Source organism: Canis aureus, chromosome 26 (genome assembly GCF_053574225.1).
Source record: "Canis aureus isolate CA01 chromosome 26, VMU_Caureus_v.1.0, whole genome shotgun sequence".
NCBI classification, from domain to species: domain Eukaryota; kingdom Metazoa; phylum Chordata; class Mammalia; order Carnivora; family Canidae; genus Canis; species Canis aureus.
In genome coordinates, this window is record NC_135636.1 from 24,539,103 (window position 1) to 24,566,272 (window position 27,170).

The 27,170-nt window shown below is 52.1% G+C and overlaps 1 protein-coding gene across 4 annotated transcripts in view; it reads right to left on the bottom strand.

Moving 5' to 3' along the window:
• Window positions 1–2,841: 2,841 nt before the first annotated feature.
• LOC144298069 (tyrosine-protein phosphatase non-receptor type substrate 1-like) overlaps window positions 2,842–27,170 on the bottom strand; it is a 41,079-nt gene continuing 16,750 nt past the window's right edge. For 2 of the 4 annotated variants that reach the window (XM_077872469.1, XM_077872470.1), the window contains exons 3-9: window positions 25,159–25,512; window positions 20,023–20,343; window positions 19,091–19,429; window positions 17,072–17,179; window positions 14,034–14,058; window positions 7,696–7,747; window positions 2,842–5,450 (exon numbers count right to left, since the gene is read on the bottom strand). In XM_077872469.1, the coding sequence (XP_077728595.1) occupies window positions 5,196–5,450; window positions 7,696–7,747; window positions 14,034–14,058; window positions 17,072–17,179; window positions 19,091–19,429; window positions 20,023–20,343; window positions 25,159–25,512 (1,454 nt within the window). In that variant the 3' untranslated portion in view covers window positions 2,842–5,195. Of the gene's footprint in view, window positions 5,451–5,479; window positions 6,112–7,695; window positions 7,748–14,033; window positions 14,059–17,071; window positions 17,180–19,090; window positions 19,430–20,022; window positions 20,344–25,158; window positions 25,513–27,170 lie in introns of those variants that run through there. The other 2 variants (XM_077872471.1, XM_077872472.1) reach the window with 2 other exon arrangements.

Sequence of the window (27,170 nt, forward strand, 5' to 3'; positions counted from 1 at the left end):
AACAGTGTTCCCAGAGCCATCCCTGGGCCAGGCCCTGGGCTGGGCTCCTGGACTGTCAGGTTGGGGCAGGCATCCAGGGTTGAAGGTGGGGGTTGAAGCCCCAGGGGGACATCCTATCTTTTTTGAGGTATAACTTACACACGAGAAAATGCAGACATTAAATGTGCACTTGATGGAGTCTTATGTCTGTAAACCCCCACATCGGCCCACTCAAATGGAGGTACAGAACGTCTTGTCGCCCCAGAGGGCCCCTCAGACCCCTCCGCATGGCTGCCCCCGACAAGGATAGACCCCATCCTCCCAACCTCTGTCACCAAAGTGTTGCCAGTTTTTGAACATCTGGGGCACATATCTTTTGGGAAAGCATTTTCAATTTCAAAATCTTATGTTCAATAAAAACAACACAAAATCTTATGTTCAGAAAACAAACCCAGACCCCAGCAAACATAGTGCCACAGTTAAGGGCGGGGTGGTGGTGGAGTCGTAGAGATGCTGATGGTGCCAGGCTGAGCCCCAGGGAAGCTTAAGGACATGTTGGCTGGCCGGTGTCAAGGCAGGCGATGGGGGCTGTCCCAATACTCTGATGTTTCGGTGGTTGAGACTACGTGGCATTTCTTGGCTCCCAACAGACATCCCAGTGCACGCCAACACGGTCTGCGGCCCCTGCTGTATCTCCAGCAACCCTCCACATGCCCGTCCAGGACCCACCCACACCCACAGTGACACCATTTCCTGGATGGTGGCCCTTAAACAAGACGTGCAATCTCTCTGTGCTTCCATGTCTTTATTAAGCAGAGGATAATCATAGTACCCACCTTATAGGTTTGTTAAGAGAATGGAGTGAATTGATTTTAAATAAGTTAATATTTGTACAGAGTTTAGGAGACTATCTGATACGTAAAAAGTACTTATGTAAAAAATAAATAAACAAATCTTGGTCAAATTTTGGCTGGTGGAAATATGCACGCAGGGGTTTTCACAGCTGGGCATTGGAATCTGGAGATGGCAGAGATTTTCCTGATTATCATGTGAAAGGGGTGGGGGATGGGGGGAGGCTGCAAATGTCCTCTGGGTCTTCACGGGGGTTGGGGGTGGGGGTGGGGTATGTGGTGTCCTGTGGTTCTTCTTTGCATAAGGCAGAATCAGAGGAGATACCCGATAAATGCCAAATGTTTGACTGATTTCCTGGAGGGCAGGAAGGGGGTCACTTGGCTCCTATCAACTTTCATTTTGCCTGCCAACCCACAGCCCTGGAAAGTGGGCCGTGAAGGAGGTGGGTCAGGTGCGCCAGGTGCTGCATAAAATACATCCCCCATGTCTCCTTGCCCGGACACGCAGTCCATCATTCCCCACCTTCCCAGAAAATGCAAGGCACTTCCCTGCCCACTCGGCCTGGATGCATGCCTTGAACACCTCATCCCCGCCAGCAGCACACAAATTGCCCGGGTTGGGCCCCAAGGGCAGCTGAGAGCTCAGCTCTCTGACCTGGCCTGCGAGGCAGGTGACTTCTCTGAGCCCTGCTGGAGTCTCCTTTGCCCTACGTGCCTTAGGTCCCTGATCACGGGGTCAGGCCGAAGGCTCAAGGATGATCCCATGTGGGCTCGCAGATCCAAGTGCAAGTCCCAACTTGATGACGGGTTCATTGCATGAGCTTGGAGGGGTGCCACGCATCTCCTACACCTCCACCTTCTTTCCCGGCCAAATGGGCACAGCCACGGCTATCTGGCCACTCTGAGAAGGGAACAGGGCAGTACGATGTGATGAGGAAGAGCCAGACTCTGCCACGGGACACTGGGGAAATGACTTAGCTTCTCTGGGCCTCGGTTTACTCATCTGTAAAACAGGGATGACAAGAGTTCCAGCCTCATCTGGTGGTTGGGGGGGATTAAATGAGATAAGGACTGTGAGATGCCGGGGCATTCCTTACCATATAGCCTGGTCAGTGCCAATACATGAGGTCTTAATTGTTGACTCAGGGCGCAGAAGCTGGGCACTGGGGTTGGGCAGCTGGAGCCGGAGTCTCAGCGACGTCACTCGGCAGCTGTGTGACCCTGCATACATTCTACCACTTTCCTGTGCCTTCCCTATTCACGGGGTCGGGAATATTTCCTACCTTAAGTCGTGAGGTTTGAAGAAGCTCATCAAGGGCAAGTGCTGACACTCAGTAAACATGACTTGTTAATATCATGACCATTATTATTTCAGTCATTAATATTATTAATATTCTAATGGAGGAGAGCTAAGAAAGCCAACATTTATTGAGCACTTATTATATGCCAGCATCTGGCAAGAATATTCTAGGGCCAGCACTGGGTTTCTGCATTCAGTGGAGGGGGAGGTGAGGTTCCCAGAGGGTGACCCACTTGTACATGATCCCACAGGTGGGGACGTGTGACTAGTCCTAGCTATGCAACGTCTGGGGTGGGAAGGGAAGACCGACACTTAGTGAGGCCGAGGCCGGCAGGTGCCAAGTGTGGGGCTCGGCATCCCTTTGATCTGCACAAGAACCCTGGCTGGGGGTATGACTGTCTCCATTGCATCAATGACATAGTGAGTCTGAGTGTCCGGAAGGAGGTGAGCTCTTTGACCTCTGCCAAGTGGCAAAGCCAGGATTCAAATGTGGTTGTCGGTCGGGATTTTGCATCCACAGGTGTCTGGGGCACAACTTTCCACCGACTCCCTGTGAGCAAGGCGAAACAAAGTCTTTGTGTCTAGAAAACCCAAGAGAGAGACCCAAACCCTTCAGCCTCCAATCCCCGAGGCCATACACCATCTTCTCCCAGGTTCCCGGGGATAGGGGCCCCCATTCCCAAAGACAAAGACACTCAACATCCAGAGGGGTTGTTGTTACCCAGAAATCTTTATTACAAAAATATTTTGCAAGCCAAAAAGTTTAAGTTGCAACTATATACAAAATGGGGCCTGTTTCCTTCCTAGCAGTCTTAAAATAAACTCCCGAAACCACGCTCCTTCCGCAGTGTTGTTTCGACCTCTTCCTTTTCCTGGGGTTCGATACACAAGGTATGGGAATCTCCAGGCTGCCAGGCCGGAGCTAAAAGCTGCACAACTTCCTTGGCCTCATTCCCTTACTCCCCTTCCAAAATTCAAAATAAAATTAAATTAAAATGGCACCAAGAAAACATTCTCTTAAAATTCTGTTTGTGTGTGTGTGTGTGTATGTGTGTGTGTGCATGTGTGCACACGTGTGCACGCTCTAGCACATGTGCCTTCTCTGGGCAGAAGAGAGGGAGACCAAGGTTTACAAGCCATCCTTTTGGAATTTGGAAATAGCTTGAGCCAGGTGGCTGCACCACTGTGCTCCCAGATGCCACAGAGAAACTCTGGCTCACTGGGCCAAAGCGGCCCACATGGCCTGTTGGCTCAGCCAATTCCTGGATGCCATCATGTAAAACGCCAAATCACCGTCCCCAGAGAACTGGGTCTGAGCAGAGCTCCCGGTGTTCCATGCGTAGGACCTGCTGATGGACAAGATGGCTCAGCCTCTCGCTCTGATGGCCTGGAGTCCCTGGGGCATCAAATGGCAGGACCCAGGGGGGCAGAGAATATGAACCTCTCAGCTCCAACAGTAGGTCGGTGATACGTGAAGACTGAATAAACAGGGCGTGCAACACATGCTGGCCCTGGGACCAGCCAGGCCCCCTTCACCCCATTGGAAGTGTGGGCATCAGGGGTAAGAGGTCGCAGCATCTGCCCAACCTCCTGCCTGTCTTGGATTTATTCCAGTTTGATCTCGAAAGGATATGAGAGCAGAAACAGAAGATTCCTCCTACAGGGATCAGCTCAGTGAGCTGGAATGGGAGCAGTCACTAAAGGGTGGGAACAACAGCCAGGCATAGCTTCCCTCCCCTGCACGGCATCCAGCACTTGTGAGATGGCAGAGAGCGGGGGTGGGGTGGGATGGGGGCATCTTTCTCCTCTTTCTGGATGAGAAGACTGAGGCCTCAGTTTTCGACAAGACTGCCCTGTGAAGGATGCAGCCTGGAGAAGTAGTGGGCAGGCTTGGACTTAGCACACTGGGGGCACGGAAGGCAGCAGTTTCAGCCACGTTGCTCAGCTGAGGACGTGGCCAGTTTTGTCCCGGAGAAAGAAGGCTAAGCACCTCCATGGAGCAGCCACACCACGACCTTCCTGCCCCATCCTCAGGGTCTGGGACGGGGAAGGACTCGGTTTCTGCTGTAAGAAGATCCCTCCAGGACAATCAACTGGTAAACCTTAGACCGCACAAGACCCAACCAGGTACTTCAACACATGACAAAGAGCCAAGATAACGTTGCTGTCATTTTAAGAAAAAAAACAAAACAAAACACCACAGAGCAAATTTTCTAACACCTCAGTTTCAAGATTGCACATTTCACATTTCTCAATAATTTACAGGCGTCCACAGCGAGATGTTGCTGAGTTAGTGCGAGCTGGAGGAAGCAAGCTCAGGTCTAGAAAGGAGAGGAGGGGCCACGTGGAGCGTCACGGTTGGGATGATGGGTCCTCAAGGAGTCTCGGAGGGCCACCAGGAGGAGAAGGGCTTTGTTACTCAGTCCTTGGTGGTGGTGGTGGTGGTTGTGTGGGAGTTCCTTGGAGGATCCTCCCCTCCCCCAGGGCTTGTGCCTCATTAGTCCAGGGATCGGGAGGCTAGGACTATTGGCAGCAATCTCACCAAGTCTTGGGATGCGGGTCCCAGAGGTTTTTTAATTTAAATTTTTTTTCCAGCTTCTCCATGGATGGGGCAGTTCGATCTACAGGGAAAATTTTCCCCAAGCCTCAGTTGGGTGGTAGTGAAAGGAGGTGGGGTTCTCTCCCTCCTCATCCCGGAAGATCAGGCTGCAGAGCATTAAGGGCGAGGTCAGGTTCTCCAAGACCATGACCAAGACCCACATGTTGATGGAGACAGGCATGAGGATTCCCGGACCCCCAGCAGCTCTGGCCAGTTCCCAGGTCGGTCCCCCGGCGGGTCTGGCAACATTGGCCTCCATGTGTGGCCATGTGGGGGGACTGTGGCTGCCCTGGAAATGCTGGAGAGCCAGGCGGGTCGGGGAAACAAGAGCCAGCCTCATCCTGGGGTCCCAGGGCCTGCACCATCCCGGCCCTCTGGGAACTGGGCTGGCTGTCCCCATCACGGCTGTCCCACATGGGACAGGAAGGCTCATGAGGACAGACCCTAGAGACGACCATGGTCCTATTCACTTCCTCTGGACCTGGACGCTGGCGTACTCCGAGTAGGATGGCTCGGGCTTGGGGGCCGTCTGCTTGGGAGCCCGGTTGAGGTGGACCATGTCCAGGTCGGCGTAGGTGAGGGTGTCCTCGGGCGCGGACGGCGGGCCAGTCTGAATGCTGGCATACTCTGTGTGGTTGTTGGGCTCGGCGGCCCGGGGGGCAGACTTCTTCCCCTTGGGCAGGTTCAAGTCTGCATACGTGATGTCATTGTTGTCCTGGATCTAAATGTAGTGGAAAGAAGTTCATTCTGGAGCCTCCCGCCGCTCATCCACCCCCTGGCATCAAGGCTGGATGCCTCTGGCTCCCCTTGGACCCCACTGGCTCAGCGCTAATTCACACCCTGCTCTAATCTGGCCCAGGTTCCCTGTTTCCAGCCTGACCCCTCCACTACTCTCATGGCCTGAAGGAGCTTCCCGAACACCTGTGGGGTCACTTCAGTGTTGCCTTGCTGTCCCTCCCCCGGAAGCTCTTGCCTGCCTTTTCACTGCTCTTCCCTCTGCCTGCTGTCCATCCCCCTTCTCCTTGAAATGAAACCCACTCCACCCTGTACATTCCAGAAAAAGCACTGCTTTATCCTAAGACCCTGCCCTTGGCTGGTTCCAGGGCCCCCAATCCATGCTTCTCCATTACAGCACCCACCACCCAGGACCGAGTCGGTGGGGGGGTCTGAGTAGATCCCAACGCCCAGTGGGTGGAGGTATTCACTCACTTACTGGTTTCTTCAACATCTATTCACTAGGTATCTGTTATAATGCAGGAACCAAGGCTGGCATTGAAGAAGCCTCATCAGTGTTGAATGAGTGAATGAATGGATGGATAGATGGATGGATGGATGGATGGATGGATGGATGGATGAATGGACAGATGGACAGCAATTTCAGCCTCACTCAGGAAGAAAAGGGATAGAAGCATGTGAGAAGGAGCCCCCAGGTAGCAGATGCAGTAAGAAGCCTGGACTTTGAATCTTGGTTGTGCTCCCTCTAGCTGAGGGACTTTGGGCAATTCACTTGACTCCTCTAGGCCTCGGTTTCCCCATCTGTAAAGCAGGGATATACTAGTGTCTATTTCCAGGGTCCCTGTGAAGATCAGATATGATCACTCAGATAAAACTCTTATTTTTTTTTTTCAGATAAAGCTCTTAGAACAGAGCCTGTCACAGAGCGAGTGATCGTGTATGTTCAATAAATATTAGCAATCATCAACCACCTAGCAAACTCGAGCATCTCGCAGGTGCTAATCTTCTCACTCACAACTGCCACCTTAACATTACTCACCATGAATCACAAACTCTGCTCCCCCTGTGCCCCACACCTATGCTGTAGAAGAGGAGGGGGTGACAGCAACCAATGCTCCTAGTTGGTGTGTGGTGATCACCACAGACTCAGCTCCCGAGGGCTTGCAGGCTCCATGCTATCACATGGACCATCTTCTCTAGGCCCTATCTCAGCCTCTTGATAGGAATTACCCCATTTTACAAGTGAAGAAACTGAAGCCCAGAGAGGTTAAGTAATTTGGTCAAAGTCATACTGCTGGAAAGGATCCCAAGCCTGTGGGACCCTAGAATGTGGTCTCCCCACGCAGTCTGCACACTCACTCAACTTCTCTCTGGGAAACCCACACTAGCAGCACTAAATTCCCTCCCTGGCAAGGGCTGGCATCTGGCACTGGGGAGTCTAGACACAAGGTGGCAAGCTCCAGAAGGGCTGGGTTGTGACTGCCTCGTTCACCGTCAGGAAGTCTTGGTGGGCTGTGAATTCTGGGCAGGTTTCCATGACCAGTTCTCACCGTCATCTTTTACCCCGAAAGTTCCAGAAAGAAGTCTGGAGGTAAAATGGCTGGGGAGAACGCCTTGTTTTCTAATTACCCCTCGAGCTTGAGCCCCACTGGGGGCCATACTGAGGCAGGAGAGCAGGCCACGGTGTTTAGGCCTACAAATGCTGTGTCTTTTAACAGCCCTCTCTACAACAGATTGTGTCTAAGACAACGACAACAGCCCAGGAAATGTCAAGGACACCTGGTGCTCTCTCGCTCCAGGTTCAGGGCAGAGGAGCCCTGTACCTCCAAGGTCTGATGGCATCAGCCAGTGAGAAAAGCGGGGCTAAGTTTCTCGGAATCAGGCCAACCATGTCGTCTGTCCAATCGCGTTAGCAGTGTTGAGAAAGCACCAGAAAGTGAGCATGCCCTTGCACAAGGCAATTAGTGAGCAAACTGTGGACAGCGCCCCCTGGAGTTGTGCGATGGGTGTGCTGGGTCAAGGAGGCTGTGACCCTCTCCTGATTGAGGCAGAGGGAAAGAGTGTGCAGAGGATGAGGGGGAAATCAGAAATGTCAGGCTCCCCCAGTCTCCCCATCCCACTCTGGCCCCCCTCCCCGCACTGGGGAAGGACTCCTAATTTAGAACAGGATCTGGAACTTTGGTTGAGGCAAGGAAATCACACCATCAACATTCCCGGGAAGGGCATCTCACCAAGGACTGTACCTGGGTTATTTCTCTGGTGTTCTTCTCGGGCTCATGCAACCTAAAAAGGAAAGAGACGCACAGATAAAAATATCCTCACTATCTCAAGTGCTCATGCAAATCAGTAAGCATAACATTTCGTCCCATTTTCTATACGGGTGGAGCAAGTCTCAACAGAAACACAACTGTTTATCAAATGTTTGGACAACAGGGTCACTCTCACTAAGAAGGAATTTTAAGCAGTACACTTTTTTTTCCCCCCAACCTACATTTTTCAGCAAGATCTTTAAAAGTTAAACTACTGGGTGCTAGGGAAGGTATGGTGAAAACAGATACATTCATACATTGCTGGTGGGAAGGGCAAACCCATAGAACCCTTTTGGGAAGCAGCCTGGCAAAATCAAGATCTTGGAAGGTGTCCTCATCTTTTGACTCATAAACGCACATTTTGGGGGTAATTCAAAATACAGAAAAAGCTTTGTGCACAGAGGCATTTGCCACAAAGCAGGATAAGGAGGAAGGTTTATATGTTACAGCTCTGCCAATTGGGACTGGTTAAGGAAATAAGGATAGAGTCACAGATGAAGATTTAAAAGGTTTATGAGATTTTTTCTTTATTACAAATGATTACATTAAAATGATAAGTGAAAAGGCAACATCCTCTGTAGAACGATCTCAATTCTAAAAATGTGTGGATAACACGGCAAGGAAACATAGTAAAATGCTAACAGCAGTGGTCTTTGAGAGGCTTTCGCCCCCCGCCCCTTCCTTTTATTTCCCATATTTTCCACATGTTCTATATTCTACACATCTAGGTCTTAGCATTAAAAAAAAAAAAAAAGAAAGAAAGAAATAAAAGGGAAGGAACAGTGTCCTGGTTAATCAAAGAAGCTGTTCATGCACTTGATTCTGTAATTGGAGGCCATGGCTCGGCTCACTGCAGGGTCACAGTCAAGGTGGTGAGCAAACCAGAGCCACGGTTCTGCAGGAGTTGTGTAAATTCTCAGGCCGGCAACTCTGGGGATGTGAGCCTGGATAATGTCAGAAATGAGCAATGGGGCTTGGCAGCAGGGTTATTAATGGATTTGGCATGAGATCTTGGCTCAGAAAGCAGTTCTGGGGCATGACAAGCCCCACGTGGCCACAGAAACAGCCCTCTGGGAGCAGGGACACCGGCTGCTAAGGAAGATCACGAAGATCTCTATCCGCACCCCTACCTACTAATTCCAACCCTTCCAAGGCTCCCCACTGCCTCTGGTTCAAGTAAAACCCATCGCCCGGCTCATAAGCCCCTTGTGGGCTGGCCCCTGCTGACTGTCCAGGCCCTTTCACTGCCTCGGCCTTATTTACTCACATTTCCACCACCAAATATTTCACAACGGCTACTCAACGAGACATACTTTGCAATAACAATAGCCTGGGAAGCCACCCTCGACCACTTTTTCTCTCTGCTAACTTTTGGGCATTCTTCAAGACTCAACTATGGTGTCACCTCCTTGGCAAAACTTCTCTGACAGTGCTGGGCTAGCTGGGCTGCCCCTCCATGACACCTTCAAGCCTCCTTGCCTCTTTTCCCAGCTGGCATATGTGTCCACCTGCCGCCTGCCTGTCATGCTTCCTCAGCACGTGGGTACAGGCACATAAAAGTGACTTGGAATGAAGACAGTCAGACTGTCCCAGGGCCTTTGCACATGTGGCCCTCCTCCTTGCCTCTTCATTTGCTTCACTGCTTCTCTTTCCTTGAATTTCATTTCAAACAGTCCTTTCTTGGGGAAACCTTCACTGAACCTCATCCATTCTCAGAACACTGGGTTCCTCTCTTTCAGAACAATACTGCAGACAAGAAGCAAGTATCCATTTTGTTGTGTCTGTCTCTCTCATCTCTGAGAATGGAGCTGCTATTATCCATCCCTGTGCGCAGGCTAAAAAGTGGGAATCTTCCCAGATTTTCCTCTGTCCTCCTTTACAACCCATGGTGTGAACCCATCACAACACTTGTTGACTCTGCTTCCAAAATCCTTATCAAACCCAGTGACTCAAGTCTCCTCCACCATCTCAGCTCTGTAGATTCCTGAAGAACCTCCTCCCTGGTGTCCCTGATTCTGTTCCCACCCCTCAGCGTGCCATTCTCCACATGGAAAAGGCATAGGTGATGTCATGGCATTTTCTGTTTAGAATGCTCAAACCCTTGTCACCACACAGTGAGATCCAGCTCCATACTCAGAATGGTGAACCCATGTGATTGGCCCTCCCTGAATGTTCTAGTCTCCCGTCTCTTCCCTTTGCCTGCTCCAGCCCAGCTGCCCTGGCCTCCTCCGTGTTCCATGAACATGTCCAACTGTTCCCGCCTCGGGGTCTTGGCACTGGCTATTCCCTCTGCCTGGCTCACTCTTGCCCCAGATATTCCTATGGAAGGAGCCTTCCCGTCCTTCGGCTACTTTCTGAATGTCACCTCCATAGACCAGCTTTCTCTGACCACCCACTGCACCCCACCTCCTGCCCTGCTCCTTGCCCAGCTTAATTTTATTTAGCCAGCACCTGTATCACATTGTGTATCAACCTCCCACCCAGCTTGTTTGGTGACCTGCCTCTGGATGGATCACGGGCTCCACACTAGAGCCCTGACACCCCATGATGGGCTGATGCACTGTCAGCATGCCCTAAGTGTTGAATGAATGAACACTGAATCAAAAGGGCCACGAGACCAGGGCTGGTGTCTTCTTTGCTCTCCTTCGCAACGCCCCTCCCCGCCACCGACTTAAGGCCTGGCACTGAGCTGGGCTCAATTCAGATGAATAAATGACTCAGAGAGGCCCTAAATATTCCAAGAATAAACGCAGTGAATGTCTGACAAGTGAACAAATGGCCGAACCGAATGAACCCCAGTGCCCAATTAAGGGAGCAGGGACATATTTTTCTCTTGTCTGAGCTGGGGAAGATTACAGACAATGTTCTACTGGTAAGTCCCTAACCCAGGGAGTTAGAAATACCCAGTCCCTCCACCAGTCTCACAACCTGAAGGGCCCTCTGAGCTCAAAGCAGCTGTACCCGCCACTCGGCATCCTCCCCAAGGTGCTTGGTTGTTATCTACACCCGCGTCCTCGGGAAAGCGTCAGATCCCAGCCAGCTGACTGAAGCCAGCGCTGCATGGGAACCACCATTCCCGCTAGCCAGCCTCCGCTTTGGTTTAGGGAGATGAAAGGGAGCAAGCAATCTCACGGATCCCTTGGTAGGTTCATGTTGGAAAAAATAAAACAGAGGCAGAAAATGGTTGGCTGCTCTGGGGAAGAAAAAAATAGGCAGCGGGAGGCACCAGAGCCATGATGAGCAGCACCGGCTGCAGTGTCAGAGCAATCTGGGCTGGAGTCGGGAGTTCTGGCACTTGCCAGCTGTGGGGCCTTGGGAATGTCACACGACTTCTCTGAGCCTCGGTTTCTTCCGCATACAAGAGGACAAGAATAACCTTCTAGAATAGAGGTTCTCCAAGTCTGAGTTGGAAACAGCAGCAGTAGCAGCACCTGGGAACTTGTCAGAAATGCAAGGTCTGCATCAGAAACTCTGGGAGGGGGGCGGGCAGTCATCCATGTTTTAACAAGCCATCCAGGGGATTCTGCTGCATGCCTGAGTTTGAGAAGCTCTGTTCAATTAATGTGGGGTGATAGTAAATCAGAGGGGTTTTGCCATAATTAAAATTACCATTGGGTTACTAGAGGGAAAGGGCACAGATCGGTTCCCAGGACGAGTAAGTGCCTGACAAATGTTAGCTGCTGACTCGGTCATTACTATTATTGACGCTGCCCCTTTCTTTGGGGGAACTTCTTATCTAACTGGAGAGATAAGACAAGCAAAAAACAATGACAACAATAAAAACAAAATAAAAAAAGAACGATCCTCCTGTGTGTGAGGCCCTGAAGCCACCGAGGAGAGTTTTAAGGACTTGGAAGAGGGAGAGATTGGGGATCAGGGCTGTGGTTTGGGATGACATTCATTCATTCCTCATGCATTTGTTCATCAACAAACCTTACCTGAGCACCTATTCCATTCCAGGCATGGAGGCAGGTTCAGCAGAACCTGGGGGAAAGGCTCATGCCCTCAACGGGGGAGGGTCATAGCATGGGGCAGGCGCAGAGACAGCTTGAACACACTGTGGTGGCAATGCAGGGGTGCCAGGTGGGCTCCCAGGATGGGCCCTGGGGATGGTAATGCCCTCACTGAGTCTGGGGGAAGGGCAGGAGGTAAGCAGGTGAGAGGAGGGGTGCCCCCGGGAGCCCCCTTGTTGCACAACTCCAGGAGGTGCTGTTCACAGAGCCTACGGTGACTGCTGCCCCCTGGTGCAGTGGAGACCCTGGGTGGTGCGGGAGCACATCTCAGGGAGGGAGGCCAGCACGTGAGGACTGGGAGCAGAGTGAGGACACAGCGTGTGGGAGGCTGTGAAGGGAGTGTAGCGTGGCTGAGTCACCGAGCATGAGGGCTGGGGAGTGGCCGGAAGTGAGACTGTCCAAGTCAGCGGGGGCTGGACCATGAGGCGCTTGAGGGCCTCGGGAGCATCGCTGGATACTGTTTGGGGCTGTGGGGAGCCACTGAAGTTTTCAGGCAAAGGACAGAAGTCAAGTCTTGGGGCACCTGGGTGGCTCAGTCGGTTAAATGTTTGCCTTGGGCTCAGGTCATGATCTCGGGGTCCTGGGATCGAGCCCCACATCTGGCTCCCTGCTCAGGGGAGAGCCTGCTTCTCCCTCTTCCTCTGCCTCCCCTCTCCCCACTGCTTATGCCCTCTAAGTAATTTAATAAAAACCTTAAAAAAAAAGTCAAGTCTTACCCTTGGAAAAGAGTATACTTGGTATACACACAGCACTCCCATTGCCCTCAACAACTTTGGGACTGTCCTTGACTCTAATCCATCAGCAAATCCTCTTGCCTCTACCTCCAAAACATATCCAGAATCTGCCCCTTTCTCAGCCATCCCACCACCATCATCCAGACCACCAACATGTGCTTGGACCACTGCAGCAGCCTCCTCCTGGGCTTCTCTGCCTCCACCCTCACCTCCTACAGCCTGTTCCCCACAGGCCGGTCACGGCGGTACCTTTAAAACAAAAGTCAGATCATCTCCCTCCTATGGCTCCTTATCCCACTGGGAGTAAAACCCTAGACCACTGGCCTCCACTCCAGAACCTCAGCTCCTGCTCTGCAATTCTGAAATCCACAAAGCTCTAAAATGAAAAAGCAGAAGAAAAGATTTGCACAACCCATTTGTTAGCAAAACCTGACCTGAACCAACATAAAGCTATTTATGGCTTTTATTTATTGCCAATTGGGGCATACCCATGCAATTTATTTGTAGCTTCCATGCAGGTATGTTTAAGTGGTAGATTATGGGGTTCTGGATCTCTCCACTGGGGGAGAAGATGGGGCGCTCTCCTTTAAAAGCTAGGAAGTCTGAATTAGTAACAAACCAGGCTGCATGGCCTTGGGCAGAGACCATGGACCTGTATCTCCCTGGCTTCCTCTGGTCCTCAGGCCTTGGCCACGCCCACTCTTGGCCACCTCCACCCCCCACCCAGCAGACACATCCCCCTCCTCAGCTCCTGGGCTCAGGTCCCGGTTCACATCCCCTCTTCAGCAGAGGTCCCTCTCCCCACCCGCCCCCCAAGCTAACCCCGGCCATTCATGTCCATCCCCTTGCCGGGCCTCATTTGTCACCACCTGACAAGACAGTACACATGGCTTTGCCTCTAGGCTTACTGCCTGCTTCTCTCCTGGATCCTGAGCCCCACGAAGGCCTGGATTCTTGCTTACTGCCCCAGCACCCGGACAACAGCTGACACATATAGGGATTCAGCAGAAGTCACCGAAAACATGAATCAGCAAAGTAATGTACTGTCTGCGGCATAATGTCATTGCTTTGGCCTCCGAGCAGGCCCTTGGCTGCAGGAGGGCAGACGGTTTCTACCCTACTTGCCCGGCATCCCCAGGGCCAAAGGCAGCCAAGGTATGAAACACCTACTGAATGAATGAAAGCAAGAGCAAAGTACACAGCTGGGATCTGGGGGCTGTGTGTGTGGGTGGCGGGTTTCTGCCACCATCCAAATGGGATTTGATGAGGGTCTCGCTGTCTGTGGACGGCAGGCAGGAAATCAGAGCCTTGTTGTGCCAAAATCCCCTCAAATCCCCTCATTTGAGACGATTATTAAAAACGAAGCTGGCAGAGCAGCTTAAAAAGGAAATAGAAAGGTTGCCTGGCACAGGGGTGAGGGTCAGTGGGTGAGGATCGGGCTTCACAATTTTGAGGGGCTGTCAACCATCCCACCGACAACTATGGAGGCATCCTAGCCCAGCAGTGCACTCACCTTGTAGAAGAAGTGGAGCCCTTGGCTGAAAGAGAAAAGAAACCAAAACCAGTTATTTAACCCAGAAACACACTGTTCTTACGTAACTTTTGTGGGGGGTAGGGCAAAGGTTTGCCTCCAGGGAAGCTGTGAGGAATTGTTGAAATCACCTCTGAATCACAGGAATCGCCTATGCTCACTCCAGTGGGGTGGCCCAGTATCTTCCAACAGGAGGACCAGTGGGCTGGGGCTTCCTGCTTTCCCATCTCTGGGGGTTCCCAAGGTCATATCCCAGAGCAGCCTTCAGCCCAGGAGGGGCCAACTGCCTTGCCTCTGCCTGGCCTTACTTCTACCCACTATATGCCTTACCTGAGACCCTAGAGGAGCCTGGATCCCAGCCAGGGTCCTTCACTGCTGGGGAACAGATTCCAGCAGAGCTGGAGTTGGGGGAGCAGGTGCAAATCCTATGTCTGTCCTTAACTCACTGGCTGTGTGACCCTGGGTGGGTTACTTCCCCTCTCTGAGCTTGGATTTCAGCTCTCCAGCTCGCACAGTTGGGCTGGACATTCATGTATTCTCATGTCACCACTTTCCAAAAAAAGGATCTTACGAGGGAAGAAAGGGCCCATCTGGTTCAGAGATTTTAAGCCTATGATATGGGGCATCCCACAGAGAAGTTGCTGGGGTTTGGCCACTATCTGACTCCCATCTAATTGTAAAATTGTAATTAAAAAGCAACCTGCACACCAAATGTGCTCTGCCCTGCACTTTACCAGGCTAGAAGCTGCCACCATGCAAGAATATTCCCTGCCGGCTGAACGCCTGGTACCAGGGCAAACAGTGGATTTTTAGGGGAGCTGGTACCAGTTGGGAAGCCTGTGGCTCAGCATCCAGCGTCTGAATGGAAGCTAATGGACTGCAGAATGCTGGGACACGAGCTGTCTTAGGGTGTCCAGTCATGAGACATCAATCACCCTCGTTTTACACTAGAGAGACTGGGTGGCTCCCTAGGGACCTCGCAAGGGTCACACAGCTGGTAAGCAGTAGAGCTGAAATCAGGACGTTTCACTGCGAGTATTGAAGTAGACGACGGGCAGACTCCTCCAGGGACCAATGAGAGAAGGGTCATCTCGTTAAGGAGGAGATGCTGCACAGAGTGGTCCCAGACACTGTTCCTGGAGACTGACCACGTTGGACTCTTGGCCTCACCCCTTAGCGGCCGTGAGGCCCTGGGCAAGTTCTAGAACTTCTCCATGCCTCAGTTTGCTCATCTGTAAAAGGTTAGTGAAACCACTGCAGAGGTCTGTGGTGAGAACAATGCCTGGTGCATCAGAAAAACTGAGTGAGCGCTAGCTGTCACTGTCACCAGGGCCTCTGTGTGAGGGCTGGGCTCTGCACACAACTAGACCCGTCACTCAGGGGCTGCGTGGCCTTCACCAGTGACTGCAGCTCTCCAAACCCCATCTCTCTTCTGGAACACCCAGTTCCTAACTCCCAAGCCCACAGTAATGAGAGTGCATGTGCCAGAGCCTGACATGGTACCCAGGGACAGGCCTGGGATTTCACTAATGGCCACCAGGGGTGCCATCCGATGGGCTGGCCTCAGTGGGCAGTGGAGCCCGCTTCTCCACCCTTCCTGCGTGAGGGCTTTCTGTGGACTTAAGGGAAAGACCACTGGGTAGATCACTTGGTGGAACCTCTTTCAGACTCCAGACAGGCAGGGCCAGACTCCAGCCCTCCTGGAGGGGAGCTAAGGCTCGGCCAGTACGGCCAGTACTCCCAGCAGAGTCCTTCCAGCCCAGCCAGTAGGGAGAGAAGCTTGAGGAGCCAAGGTGAGGGGGTGCAGAGATGTGTGACTGATGAACAACACGCCCATCAGAGCCCCGCCCAGGGGCCCGGGTGCAGAAAGACAGCTCAGGACAGCACTTGGTGGTCTGTGGCACATGGTGGATCACAACCAGCATTTTAAGGAGAATTTAGTAAATATGACAGAAAAGAAAATATCAGAGTTCCAATTTTATCTATAGGAGTGTGGTGTGCATCAGGTGGAGACATAAAATGTGTTTTTCTAACTTCTAGTCAAGTAAGTTTCAGAAACACTGGCTTAAAATCGTCTCCTCCAAGAGTGGCAAAGAGAACACGTATTTTCTGAGGGCTGAGAATGCATGAGAACTGTTATTTTATGTGAGCTTATTTGTGTTTCCTAACTCTTCTCCAAGGGAGGAACAGCTATACCCATTTTACAGATGTGGAAACTGAGGCTCGCAGGGGCCAAACTGATTGTTTAGGGCAGATAACAAGGCTCTGGAATCCTGGTTGGTGCAAATCCAAAGTCAGAAGCCTTGCCACGGCAACAACTACACACATAGGCCTGCACACAAACAAGGGCATGACGTCCTAGCTTTGCACTTATACCCTCCTGCTGTGGACTCCAAGGCTGTGCAGCTTTCCACCATGAGAAGAGCTTTCCAGGAAGGTGGCTTTTGTTTCTGGGCTCACATACGATACTAACAACAGGAGCTAACATTTACTAAGCACCTGCTGTATGCCAGGCACTCTCCTAGCACTTTTCCATGACATCACCCACTTAATTTTTCCCAATAGTCTTGGAGGAGGTGCTGGTATGATCCCCACTTCCTCCAGTCTCCCACCTAGGGGTGGGCATGTACTTGGATGGGTAAGAGGAAAGTAGAAGTTTGCTAGGATTCCTGGAAAATCCTGTTTCTTTCTTGAGACCCTCCCTTCACACCCTGGCATCTCCCTGCTCCCCACGTTGGTAGTGGTCCCATGGGGATGAGGCCTGGAGTGGTGATGGCTATCTTGCAACTGCAAAGTGAGGCGGAGGGAGGCACCCACCAGGGGGAGGGCCACCCACACTCTGGCCTGGTAAAGGTGCTGTGCCGGCCCTGACAGGACTCTGCTACCACTGGGCTTCTTGTGGAAACAACTAGACTTCCTCACAGCTTAAGCTACGTTAGCCCAAAGCACCCTCATGGCCTCTCCTTCTTGGAGGGACAGCCCAGGGGCCAACTCCTGGAGGAAGAGGAGAATCCACGCACCTTTCTTCTGTCGGATTCGGAGGAGGTAGAGGGCTGCGATCAGCAGAGCCACCAGCAAGGCACAAACCACGCCCACCACAATGAAGATACTCCGGCTGTCATTATTGTCTAGGGACCACAGGGAATAGAGGCTTCATGTATGCAAATTAAAAACGGTGAAACTTAATACCCACCACCCCTTTTCACCGCTAGGTAGGCATCATTAACTGAGAACACCTGGCCATACATATTTTGAGCCACATGAGCATGTTCATGGGTATGCACACACTTCCCCACCTGGGTCACCTGTGGGCAATGCAAAACCATGCTGAGGTGCCAGGAGGAAAAATGTGTGTTGCTGACAGTGATGGAGGAACCCTGGCTCAGGATGTGGGCAGAAATCTCACTCCCAGGGGACAGAAACATGTTCCTTCTCATCTGGAATGAACCAGAATGGCCACCATGGCAGCACAGGTCCATCTGAAACTCTGAGTCACAACTGGCTGTCACACATAGGCTGGGGGTGGGGGGGGGGGGTGGGCGTTGAGGGACGGTGAGGACTGGTAGACGTGCAGCTGACTACTGGACTCTACAGAGCTCTCAGGAGCTGTCTACTCATCTGTGCCCGGGACCTGAGCAGAGGAGCTCTGAACTCAGGACCCTTGTAATGGAGACTGTGTAGGTAGGGCTGGCGCCAGGGCACAGGTAGGGAATCCTGCACTAGCGCATTGTGGGTTGTCAGGAGCAGGGTTCGGAGTTGCAGAAACGTGGGTTCAAATCAGTGCACTTGGTTGTGTGACCTTGAGCAAGTCATTCAAACCTCCTTCTATATACTGACTTCTTCTTGTGTTATTGAGGCCAATAATAATCTCTACCTCATTGAACAGCTCTGAGGATTAACTTGCTAACTAAACAATCAACCAAGTCACTCACTTACTCTCTCCTTTTTAAGAGTATGTGCTGAGTGTCCACTATGTGCCAGGTCCTGAAGCTACGATGCTGAACAAGACAACCATGGTCCTTAGCAGCTGAGTCTTAAAGCTGAAGGGTCAAGCACATCTTCTTTGACACTACCATGAATAAGTGAAGAGGCCCAGAGGAGACACTGACTTGTCCAAGGTCACTCAGCACATCTGCGACAGAGCCAGAGTCGAAATCCACATGTCCTATCTCCTAGTGTAGTGCTCATCCTATGAAAACCAGGCATCGGTGACATCAAAGGGTCACCCTGCAGGGCCCCAAGGCTCCTAGAGCTTCCCTGTTCCCTTAGAGATGCACTAAGGAAAGAAATGGCCTCTATTGTAATCCATTCAAAAGGACAGCCAGGTGCAAGGCAGAGCCATGCTAATGACAAGTGATGGAATATTCCATAGTGGCACCAAAATGCCAACGAGGTGCTGCTACTTTGAAGAGAGATATCTTGAGAACAGGTTGGAAGGGGCTGAGAAAAATCACATCCAACACCTCTCACTCTAACAACAGAGAGGCAGGGCTGTCACTGTCTTAAGTGGGCATGGACCTTGGCCTAGAAATGCTCTTGGGGAAATCGTCCCCCAGAAACAGCTGCACATGTAACAGAGTCTGTGCAAGGTCATTCATTACTGCAGTGATTCTACTTGAGATAAGCCGCAAAGATTCTGAAGCCCCCATCCCATTCCAGGGCTGCAGGCTTGCAAAGGAGGCCAGGGAGACAAAGCTGAGGTGAGAAAGAACAGCGGGAGGGGGTGGCTGGCCTGGCATGGTGACAATCTCAGTCAGGTGCAGGAGCAGGAGCCAGGAAGCTAGAAACAGACAAATGTCCCTCCCTCCCTTCTCTCTCGAATGTATGCTTCTGTCAAAAAGATCTACAAAGATATGTACCAAACTCTTACCAGTAGTCCCTCCTGAGGTGTAGGCTTTGGGCAAGGGGCACTCACTTTAAAATTCTACTTTGTATCTACAAGACTTCTAGATTATTCCATAATAAACATAAATGACTACTTTTAATGTTAAAAAAAGATAAAATTCATAGTGCCAGGCCAGTCGGCATTGAGGCCTCACCCTCGGGTTTAAGTGTTTCCTGGTCCTTCTGGCGGGCAGAGGCCACAAGGGTATGGTTTTTGGTGACTGCAGGCTGCCCGTCATGCTGCACCTGGCAGGTGAACACCACATCTTCCCTGTGGGTGGATGAATTCACCAGGAGCCAGCTCGTCCAGTTAAAGGTCCCATCCTTGTTCTCTAGGAGGTTGGAGGCCACTGAGGGAGTTTCTGTTCGGGACACGTTTCCATTCTCCAACCAGGTCAGCTGTAGGCGCTGAGGGTAGAACTTCTTCACTTGGCAAGTGACATTCACCTGGTCTCCTGCCATGGGGTGCTGGGAAACCTCCAAGGTGGGCGGAACTGAAACAGCACAGAGCAGAAGCTCTGACCTTATGGAACAAACAGATCACAGCGGAGGAGCCGAGAACTTAGCTCCCACCACATACAGCAAGGGAATCACCCAGAACACTGCCAGGCATGCAGCTGGTGCTCAAATACTGAGGGCAGTCTTCGCATATGAATGACACCCCTAAGTACAGTGCCAGCACACAGTAGGAGCTCAAGGACCGATAGCTCCTATTAGGGCAAGAATGAGTGAAATCAAGACACACTGCAAGCCCCTGGCATGCAGTTAAAACAGAGTAACTGTAGCAAAACAAATGAAATCACCAAGCACGCGGTGGCTTGGATTACAGCAGGTGCTCAATAATTGGAAGCGCTATGGTAAAGCAAATTAGACTACCTAGCACAGTGCTTGGCACATGGTAGGTGTTCACCAGGCAGCTGCCATGGAAACCGGGGAGGTGAGTGTACATCCAGGTGCAGGGTGACTGGGAGGGTCTGTCAGGAGTCAGACTCCAGGCAATGGAAGGCCTGGAGCAGAGTGGGGGAGGGGCAGGCTCCTAGGCTTGGGGGCCAGACCTGGGCTTGGGCTGAGGGTGAGGGGCGTCTACCTCGAAGGGTCTCAGACAAGTTGGCAGTCCCACGAAGAGGAGGGCCCCCCTGCAGGGTCACGTGGGCCACCTCGCAGATGACCTGGGAGCGAACGTCCCCCGGGGCCAGCACCAGCTTGGTTGTGCTAGAGATGCTGTAGGAAGCGTTGTCTTCGTCTGGGTACACAGTGGTCTGAGAGGCTGTCAGTTCATTCCCGTTTTTGAACCATCTCAGGGTGATGTTTCTGGGAGAGAAGCCGTGCGACTTGCAGGTGAAGTTCACTGTCTGCTGAGGCGTGGCCCTGGCCGTGGGGCCGGACACCACGGGGGGAGAGGGTTTGGCTACAAGAGGAGCATCAATGAACAGTAAGCATGACGGTAGTCAACAGCACTAACCGTACGTGTGTGACACTGTGGAGAAGCCTCAGCCCTCCTGATAGTGTGAGGAGGGCAGTGTCATCTCCTCATCAACAGAGGAGGACACGAGGTTTCAGAGCTGAACTGTGAATTGGGCCCAGGGGCTCAGGTGCAGTTCCAGGCCTGAGCTCAGAGTCCCTTCTCTCCTCTGCCAGGTGACTTCCCAGCAATCTGGGCACAGGAAGGACATTTCTGATGGCTCTCACTCTTGGTATCCAGGGTTCCTCGCTGCCTCCCTGGAAACCTCAGAGAGCCTGTGCAGCTTCCTTACAGGGGAAGCAGGGGCGGAGCAGGACCCCATGGAAGCCAGAACCAGGCTGGCTGGCTGACCAGAGGTGTGGCCATGGCACAGCAAGGCTCCCCCATCTGTGAAATGGGACAGGGGGCATTTCTCTTTCTCTGGGGTTGCAGTGAGGGGCAAGTGAGGCAATGATGCAGTTTTGCTTGGAATTTAACATGGAAATGCTTCTCAGAACGAAACACGGATCTATCTTTATCCCAAACCTAATTTATACCCAGAGCTCTCTGTTCAGGTATTTATGAATTTCCTCTCATTTTCACCCTTTTTTACAAATATTCCACAGGGTCTAATCTGTGCTACCCCTGAATCCGAGAGGGAGGGAATGAAGGGATGTTTTCGAATCTGCATTCTTTTCTCGGGTCAGTTTTGGGTTGAAAACCAAGATCATTATGTGCTGAGGAAGCCAAAGGTCATTAATTTCTTAGTCATGGCTTAATTTCAAGGACAGAAATACGGAACTACGAGTAGGCAGTAGCTGTCCCGTGTCCTGAAAGCACACCCACATTAGTGAATCAAAGGGGGGGGGGCATTTTACTCATAAAAGGTCCTATAGGGTACCTCCAAGTTGTTAATTATTACCCAACACCTTGTATAACAAACACAGGAAATATAAATATTTACATTTGTGAATATTTAACTTCCTAAAACTCATCAAACATGTTGAGGACATGGGAAGGAGGTGTCACTTGAATAAGTGAAGTCATGAAATCACCAACAGCCTGGATGCCCCTAGAGAGATGAGGTGCTGTGCTCAGCTGCCAGTCACGGGCAGCATCTTGGCCATCTGGCTCTGGGCTGGTCTCTCCTCGCCCCTCAGCTTCTTCATCCCTCTGCCAGCCCTTTTAAGGGGGGTGCCCAGTACGGTCCCGTTAATAGGACAAGGCTCCGGGAGGAACACGGCTGGTCCAGGGCATGCATGCAGTGAATATAGGGCAGAGCTCATCTCACCACACATACAACTGATTAATTTTAGCTTCTCTGTTCTTCCTTCCTGTGCCTCTGGGCCTGTTTTGGTACAAAGTGGATCCAAACACTACCTTGGTAACATGTGAGGATGGATGTAAAACACAGAATCTGGCATTCAGTAGGTACTTAATAAGCAACACCTATGATTATTATCATAAGATCTGGTCGTGACTACTTCTGAAACTACCTATTTGTTCTTTTGGCAGTAAGAAGGCAAAGCGAAAGCTTAGCAGAAACACAAGGAGAGTCCCAAAGCCTGCTCCCCGCAGCTGCCATGCAAAACCCCAAATGAGAAAAGCAGCAGAAACCAGCAAATTATGATTCTCTCCCTCTTCTTTTAATAATCCCCTCAGGAAACAAGTTTGGTGAATTGGCTTTCAAAACACAAACGAGATCACAGGCGTATTCCTGCAGATTAGCTATTTACAGAGAGCTGGGAGCATTCTGAAAGAAGGAGGACAGATTTTGTCCGTGACATTTTGGTGTGTTGAGGCTGCGAGGGCTCTGGGGCTTAGCGGCGAGCATTTGTGGGGATTCCAGCACCTGCTCAGACACACATGTGCTTGAAGACGGGAAGGTCCCCTAGCAGTGACGCTCAGATCTGAGCAGGGTGTCGGCTCCCCTCCTGGGGCTGGAGGACAGGAAGCAGCTCGGCCCTAGGCATGCTCTTTGGGAGGGTGTCCTGGCAGCTCCACTGGTGCTCATTTTCCCAGGAATTGCCACGGGCTCAGGTTATTCTGAAGCACCCAACCAACCAAAAGCTCCTCTCCCAGTCCCGGTAGCTCAGGGAGCCAGCTTTGTCAGGGGTAAAAATAATTCAACGTGTCCTCTGTGATCTCTGAATATCCAGCTCAGGGCTCTTCTGCCCATTAGCATCCTCAAGACTAGTTAAAAAATTCACCTGCCCAGGCTCATGTCTGATTAAGTTAGTTAGAATATGTAGAGGGGAGCCAGGGTCTGGAGAGCTTTTTTCCCCAGACAATTCTAATGAGCAGCCCAGGTTGAAAGGTTCCCAAACCCCACTTACATTCGGGGCCTGGGAAGAAGGGTGACCCCGTCAAGGTCCTGTGGCTCGGGCATATCACTGCCATGTTCGTGGGATACTGACCACCTGCTAGGCCCTGCTCTAAGTGGTTTACGGGCATTTGCTTGTTCAGTCCCTGCAGCGGCTCTGTGGGGTCATGCTGTTGCTGTCACAGTCACAGACAGATGAGGACACAGGACCCAATGTGGGGATGACTCATCAGAGGTCACAAGCCAAAAGGCAGAGCTGGGTGGGAGCCCAGGCTGTGGGGGCTGGCCACGCCCTCTGACGCCCAAAAATCACCTAACCCCCACATCTGGAACTTTCTGGACCTCTTCTCCGATCCTCAGACCTCTGACTGGCAGCCTGATTGTTGCCAGGTCACAGATGGGACAGGGAGGACCTGAGGGAAACTGAGGCTAGCCCAGGGTCGCACAGTTCTGACAGGACCACCACCCAGGGCTCACTGAGGGTCTGTCCCCTCCTCCGGCTCACTATGTTCCCCCTAACGTGCTGCCAAGGCTGGCGTGCTGATTCACTTGCTCGGGGTAAGGAAACGAGTCCAGCAAAGGGAGCAGAGTCACAGCCCTGAAGGAACACCTGGATTTGGGGCTACCTCTCCTTGCTGGGTGATGCAGACGGAGCCTCAGATCTTCCAGTTGTCCTAAAAGGAGGACTCCACGATTATCACCATTTTATAAGTGAGAAAACTGAGGCCGAGGCAAACAAAGGGGTTGCTCCTCACCCCTCACTGCATCCCAGGGGGGCTTCCTGCGGCCCTTAGCTTTCACCGCCACAAAAGAGCAAGCATCCCACCTTCTCCAACCCGACAGTGACCACCACCCTCCTTGGCTCTCTGACATTCTCCCCTGTAAGCAGTTATGGGGAGGGGTCCCTCTGGGTGCCCAGACCTGCTGACCCTGCGGCAACAGAGGGAAGATGTGAGGTCCCAACATCTGAATCTAGAATATGAACTTTGGCTCAGGAGCCCAAGACACCCTCCAGGATGTGTCTCCCAATCATCCTCAGTTTGCAGAGCCAGGAATGGGGTGCCCAGTATTGCTGGGATTGTGGGGGCCCCTCTGCTCTGTCCAGGCCACTGTCCCAGGCTGCTCAGTGAAGGAGCAACATCACACAACGAGAAAAGACTCCTGATGCTCTTACATGTGAGGAGCTGTCCCCCAGGAACAGGCTCAACACTTCATGAGATGTTGGCATGTCTATCTGATCTGGGCATGAGAGGCTAGCCCACCTCCCCACATCCCAGGACTCTTTTTTTAAATGCATATTGCTGAAGAACAGAATACAGGATTTTAAAGGAGAGGGTTATAGCATTCTGAACCTTTGGAAAAATGATGAAAAGGAGAAATACTGGCTTATTATTGAAACGGTCAGTATAACCTGGTTTTGTGCGGTACCTACTATGCACCAGGCTCTTCCATGGAAACAGTATCCAAAGCTGGGGCAGGAAGGAACCTACAGGAATCAGATGGGTTCTGGAATGATCTCCTCACTCACTGGATACATGAGCAGGAGCAAGACGCTGTCATCTCATGACAGGCTCTGAATTTGTACAAGGGAGGTTGGGCTGGATGGGGCCTTCATGTGCTGACATCCCAGGGTTCTGGACCCTGGGCCTCTGGCAGAAAACCCTAAATGACCATCTTTGTGTCAACAGGGAAACCCTCCTCACCCACATGGGGCACCTCTGTCCTGGGTGAGGACATTCCAAGATGCCCCAGGTCTGCTGGGAGCCTGCCATGACCGTGAGTCAGTCCCTGAATCACATGAGGGTTTTCTGGATAGATCCACAGCAAATGCTAAACCTCTGGCATCTCCTCCAACCAGGGCTGTCAGGGTAAACAGTGCGTCTTTGCCTCTCAGGAATGTCTTTTCAGAGCGATGTTTCCGAAGATAAAATAAAGAAACACATTCTTCCTTCTCTCCACCCTGGATGGGTTTGTCCTCATTGGATAGGGAGGGAATGTACACTTCATGAGAGGGGAGCCCTTGTCTGTTTTGTTCCCTGCTGCTTCCCCAGCACCCAGAGCAGAGCGTGCATACAGCAGGTGCTCAGTAAGTGCTGAGTAGAGAGAGGAGTCAGGCACATGGAGGGGAGTGCTCTCTGGAACTTGGATTGAGGTCAGACCTTGTGACTGGGCAAGCCACTCAGACCTCCAGTCCCTCATCCCTGGAACCAGAGGGCTGGTCAGGATTGAAAAAGGTATGAGCTGTGAAGCCTGCAGACTGAGGTTCTATGTTTTCCCACCATTTTCTAGTCTGAGCAAATAGCACGACCCCCCAGGCCTCAACTTCCCTGATCTATGGAAGAGGCTGATATAGGGGCACCCACCACAACAGCCAATTCTTAGCTGGTGCTCAGACAATGGAGGGCATTCTTACTGACTTGTCACAACCAGGGGACAATGGAGGCTCAGGCCATACTCACCGCTCACAGTGACCAGGGTGCCTGGTCCAGACTTCAACTCCACATCGGGGTTTCCTTTCTGGAACTTCACACAGTAGTAGGTTCCCGTGTCTGCTGGGGTGATGTTACTGATGCGGATGGAAAAATCCGTGTTGTTCCTCTTTGTAGAGTCTGAAACATTTGTTACTCGGGGGAAGTGGCCTCCTTTGAAATGGAAGATCATCTCCCGGCCTGGCCCTGTCCCCCTGAACCACACAACCTTCCCAACGGGGATCAGGGAGGTCAGGGTGCAGCGCAGAGTGGCTGTCTCTCCAGCCGCGACAGACACTGACTTCTCAGGCTGGATCACCTGCAGCTCTGCCTCACCTGCCACACCTGGAGGGGAAACAAAATAGTCATTTATCCATCCTTATGTGATCCTGCATGTTTCCTCAAGGGTTGATCCACAACAGCACGTTGAGTACACCGTGAGCAGGCCTTGACTCAGCATGTTGCATGTACACGGCACAATGAGTCTGTGACGTGAGACCCTATCAAAACCCAGTAAACTGAGGTTAATGATGTGCCAGGGAGCAGGCTGGAGGGCCTGAGCCCTCTCTGGAAGCATCACGTCTGACCTGGGCTCTGAACCTACCAGGATGTAAGGGGCACAGCGGGGCAGTGGCTCAGAGGTCGGGGTTGGGGGGCTAGTACGATGTGTGTGGGGCTCTATGGGGAGCTTAGATTCTCTTTGGGGCCTGGCTTAGGAAGCAGGTCCCCGGGAGGGAAGCCACACGGAGCAGCTGGGGGGCGTCCAGGCAGTGGAGTAGTGAGGTGGGAGGACTTGGATTTGAGTCCTGGCTTGGGCCTCACTGCTCTGTGACAATGGCCATCCCTTGGGCCAAGAACATCCAACAGGAAATGGGTGTGGATGGGAGTGCTGCCCTTGGTCTGAGCACATCCTTCAGGGCTCACAGCCTCAGTTTCCTCATCTGTCAAACAGTTACTGCGATCCCATCTCGATGGATCTCTGGCATGACCAAACGACAAGCCTCGGCCAGGGACAGTTGCAAAAGAAGCATCTAGTCTTTGGAGCCATCTGACCTGGCCGGAAACGTGGCCCGCCTTTTATTTACACGTGACCTGAATTTATCCATTGATTTTGAGTCTTAGTTTCCTTATCTACAAGACTGGTAGAGCAACCGCTAGCCCTCTGCTTTGTTCTGAGGAGAAAGTGCGATGGCACGTAGAAGTTACTTAGTATCACTGGGGGCACAGGGAAGCTACTACTGTCATTACACAACCAATAAATGATACAAGGGGGAGGCTCTGCTGTGTGAACTTCATTCCTGCTCTTGTTGATGCACCTGCAGGCCAGGCCGTACTGGATGCTGGGGACACACAGGGGTTGGATACATGTCAGCCCTCAAGGGCTTCCAGGCTGGGTAGCTGGGAGGCTCCCTAGGAGTGGTGGAGGGGAGGAGTCTGAGCCCCAAACTGGAGAGGAGTGGGGCACTTGAGACAGAGGACAAGGTGGTGATGGGGGAGGGGGACACCAGGAAGGTGACCAGGCAGTGGGAAGTGGCTGGGAGAAGCCGCTGAGATACTCAGGTCGAGGTGCACCCAGGCACTGATTCTGAGCAAGGTAGGGTGGGGGGGAGAGAGGACAGATCATAAGGCCCTTGGAGAAACACAGAGACGGGGAGATAGAGAGAGGGACCTCAGACATACGCCGAGGGAGAGACATGGACAGGCATGGACAGTGAGTGAGGGGAATGGAGTGGGGGGAGAGAAGACAAAAGATAGGCAGGGAGTAGTGGCAGCCCGGGGTAGGGCGATCTGTTTCCTCCTGGTCACACGCTGACCCACAGTGTCGCCTTGTCCTGTTCTGACACCTTGCCTAGGTCACCTTTGCCTTGTACACCAGAAAGGATGCAGCCAATGCCCTGAGCAGCCCCCTCTGGCTCTGGCTGGGCAGGAGAGAGACCTCGGAGTCTGCCACCTGCCCATGGCCTGACACCACCCGCTGGCAGGGACAGGGCGCTTAAAGGCTG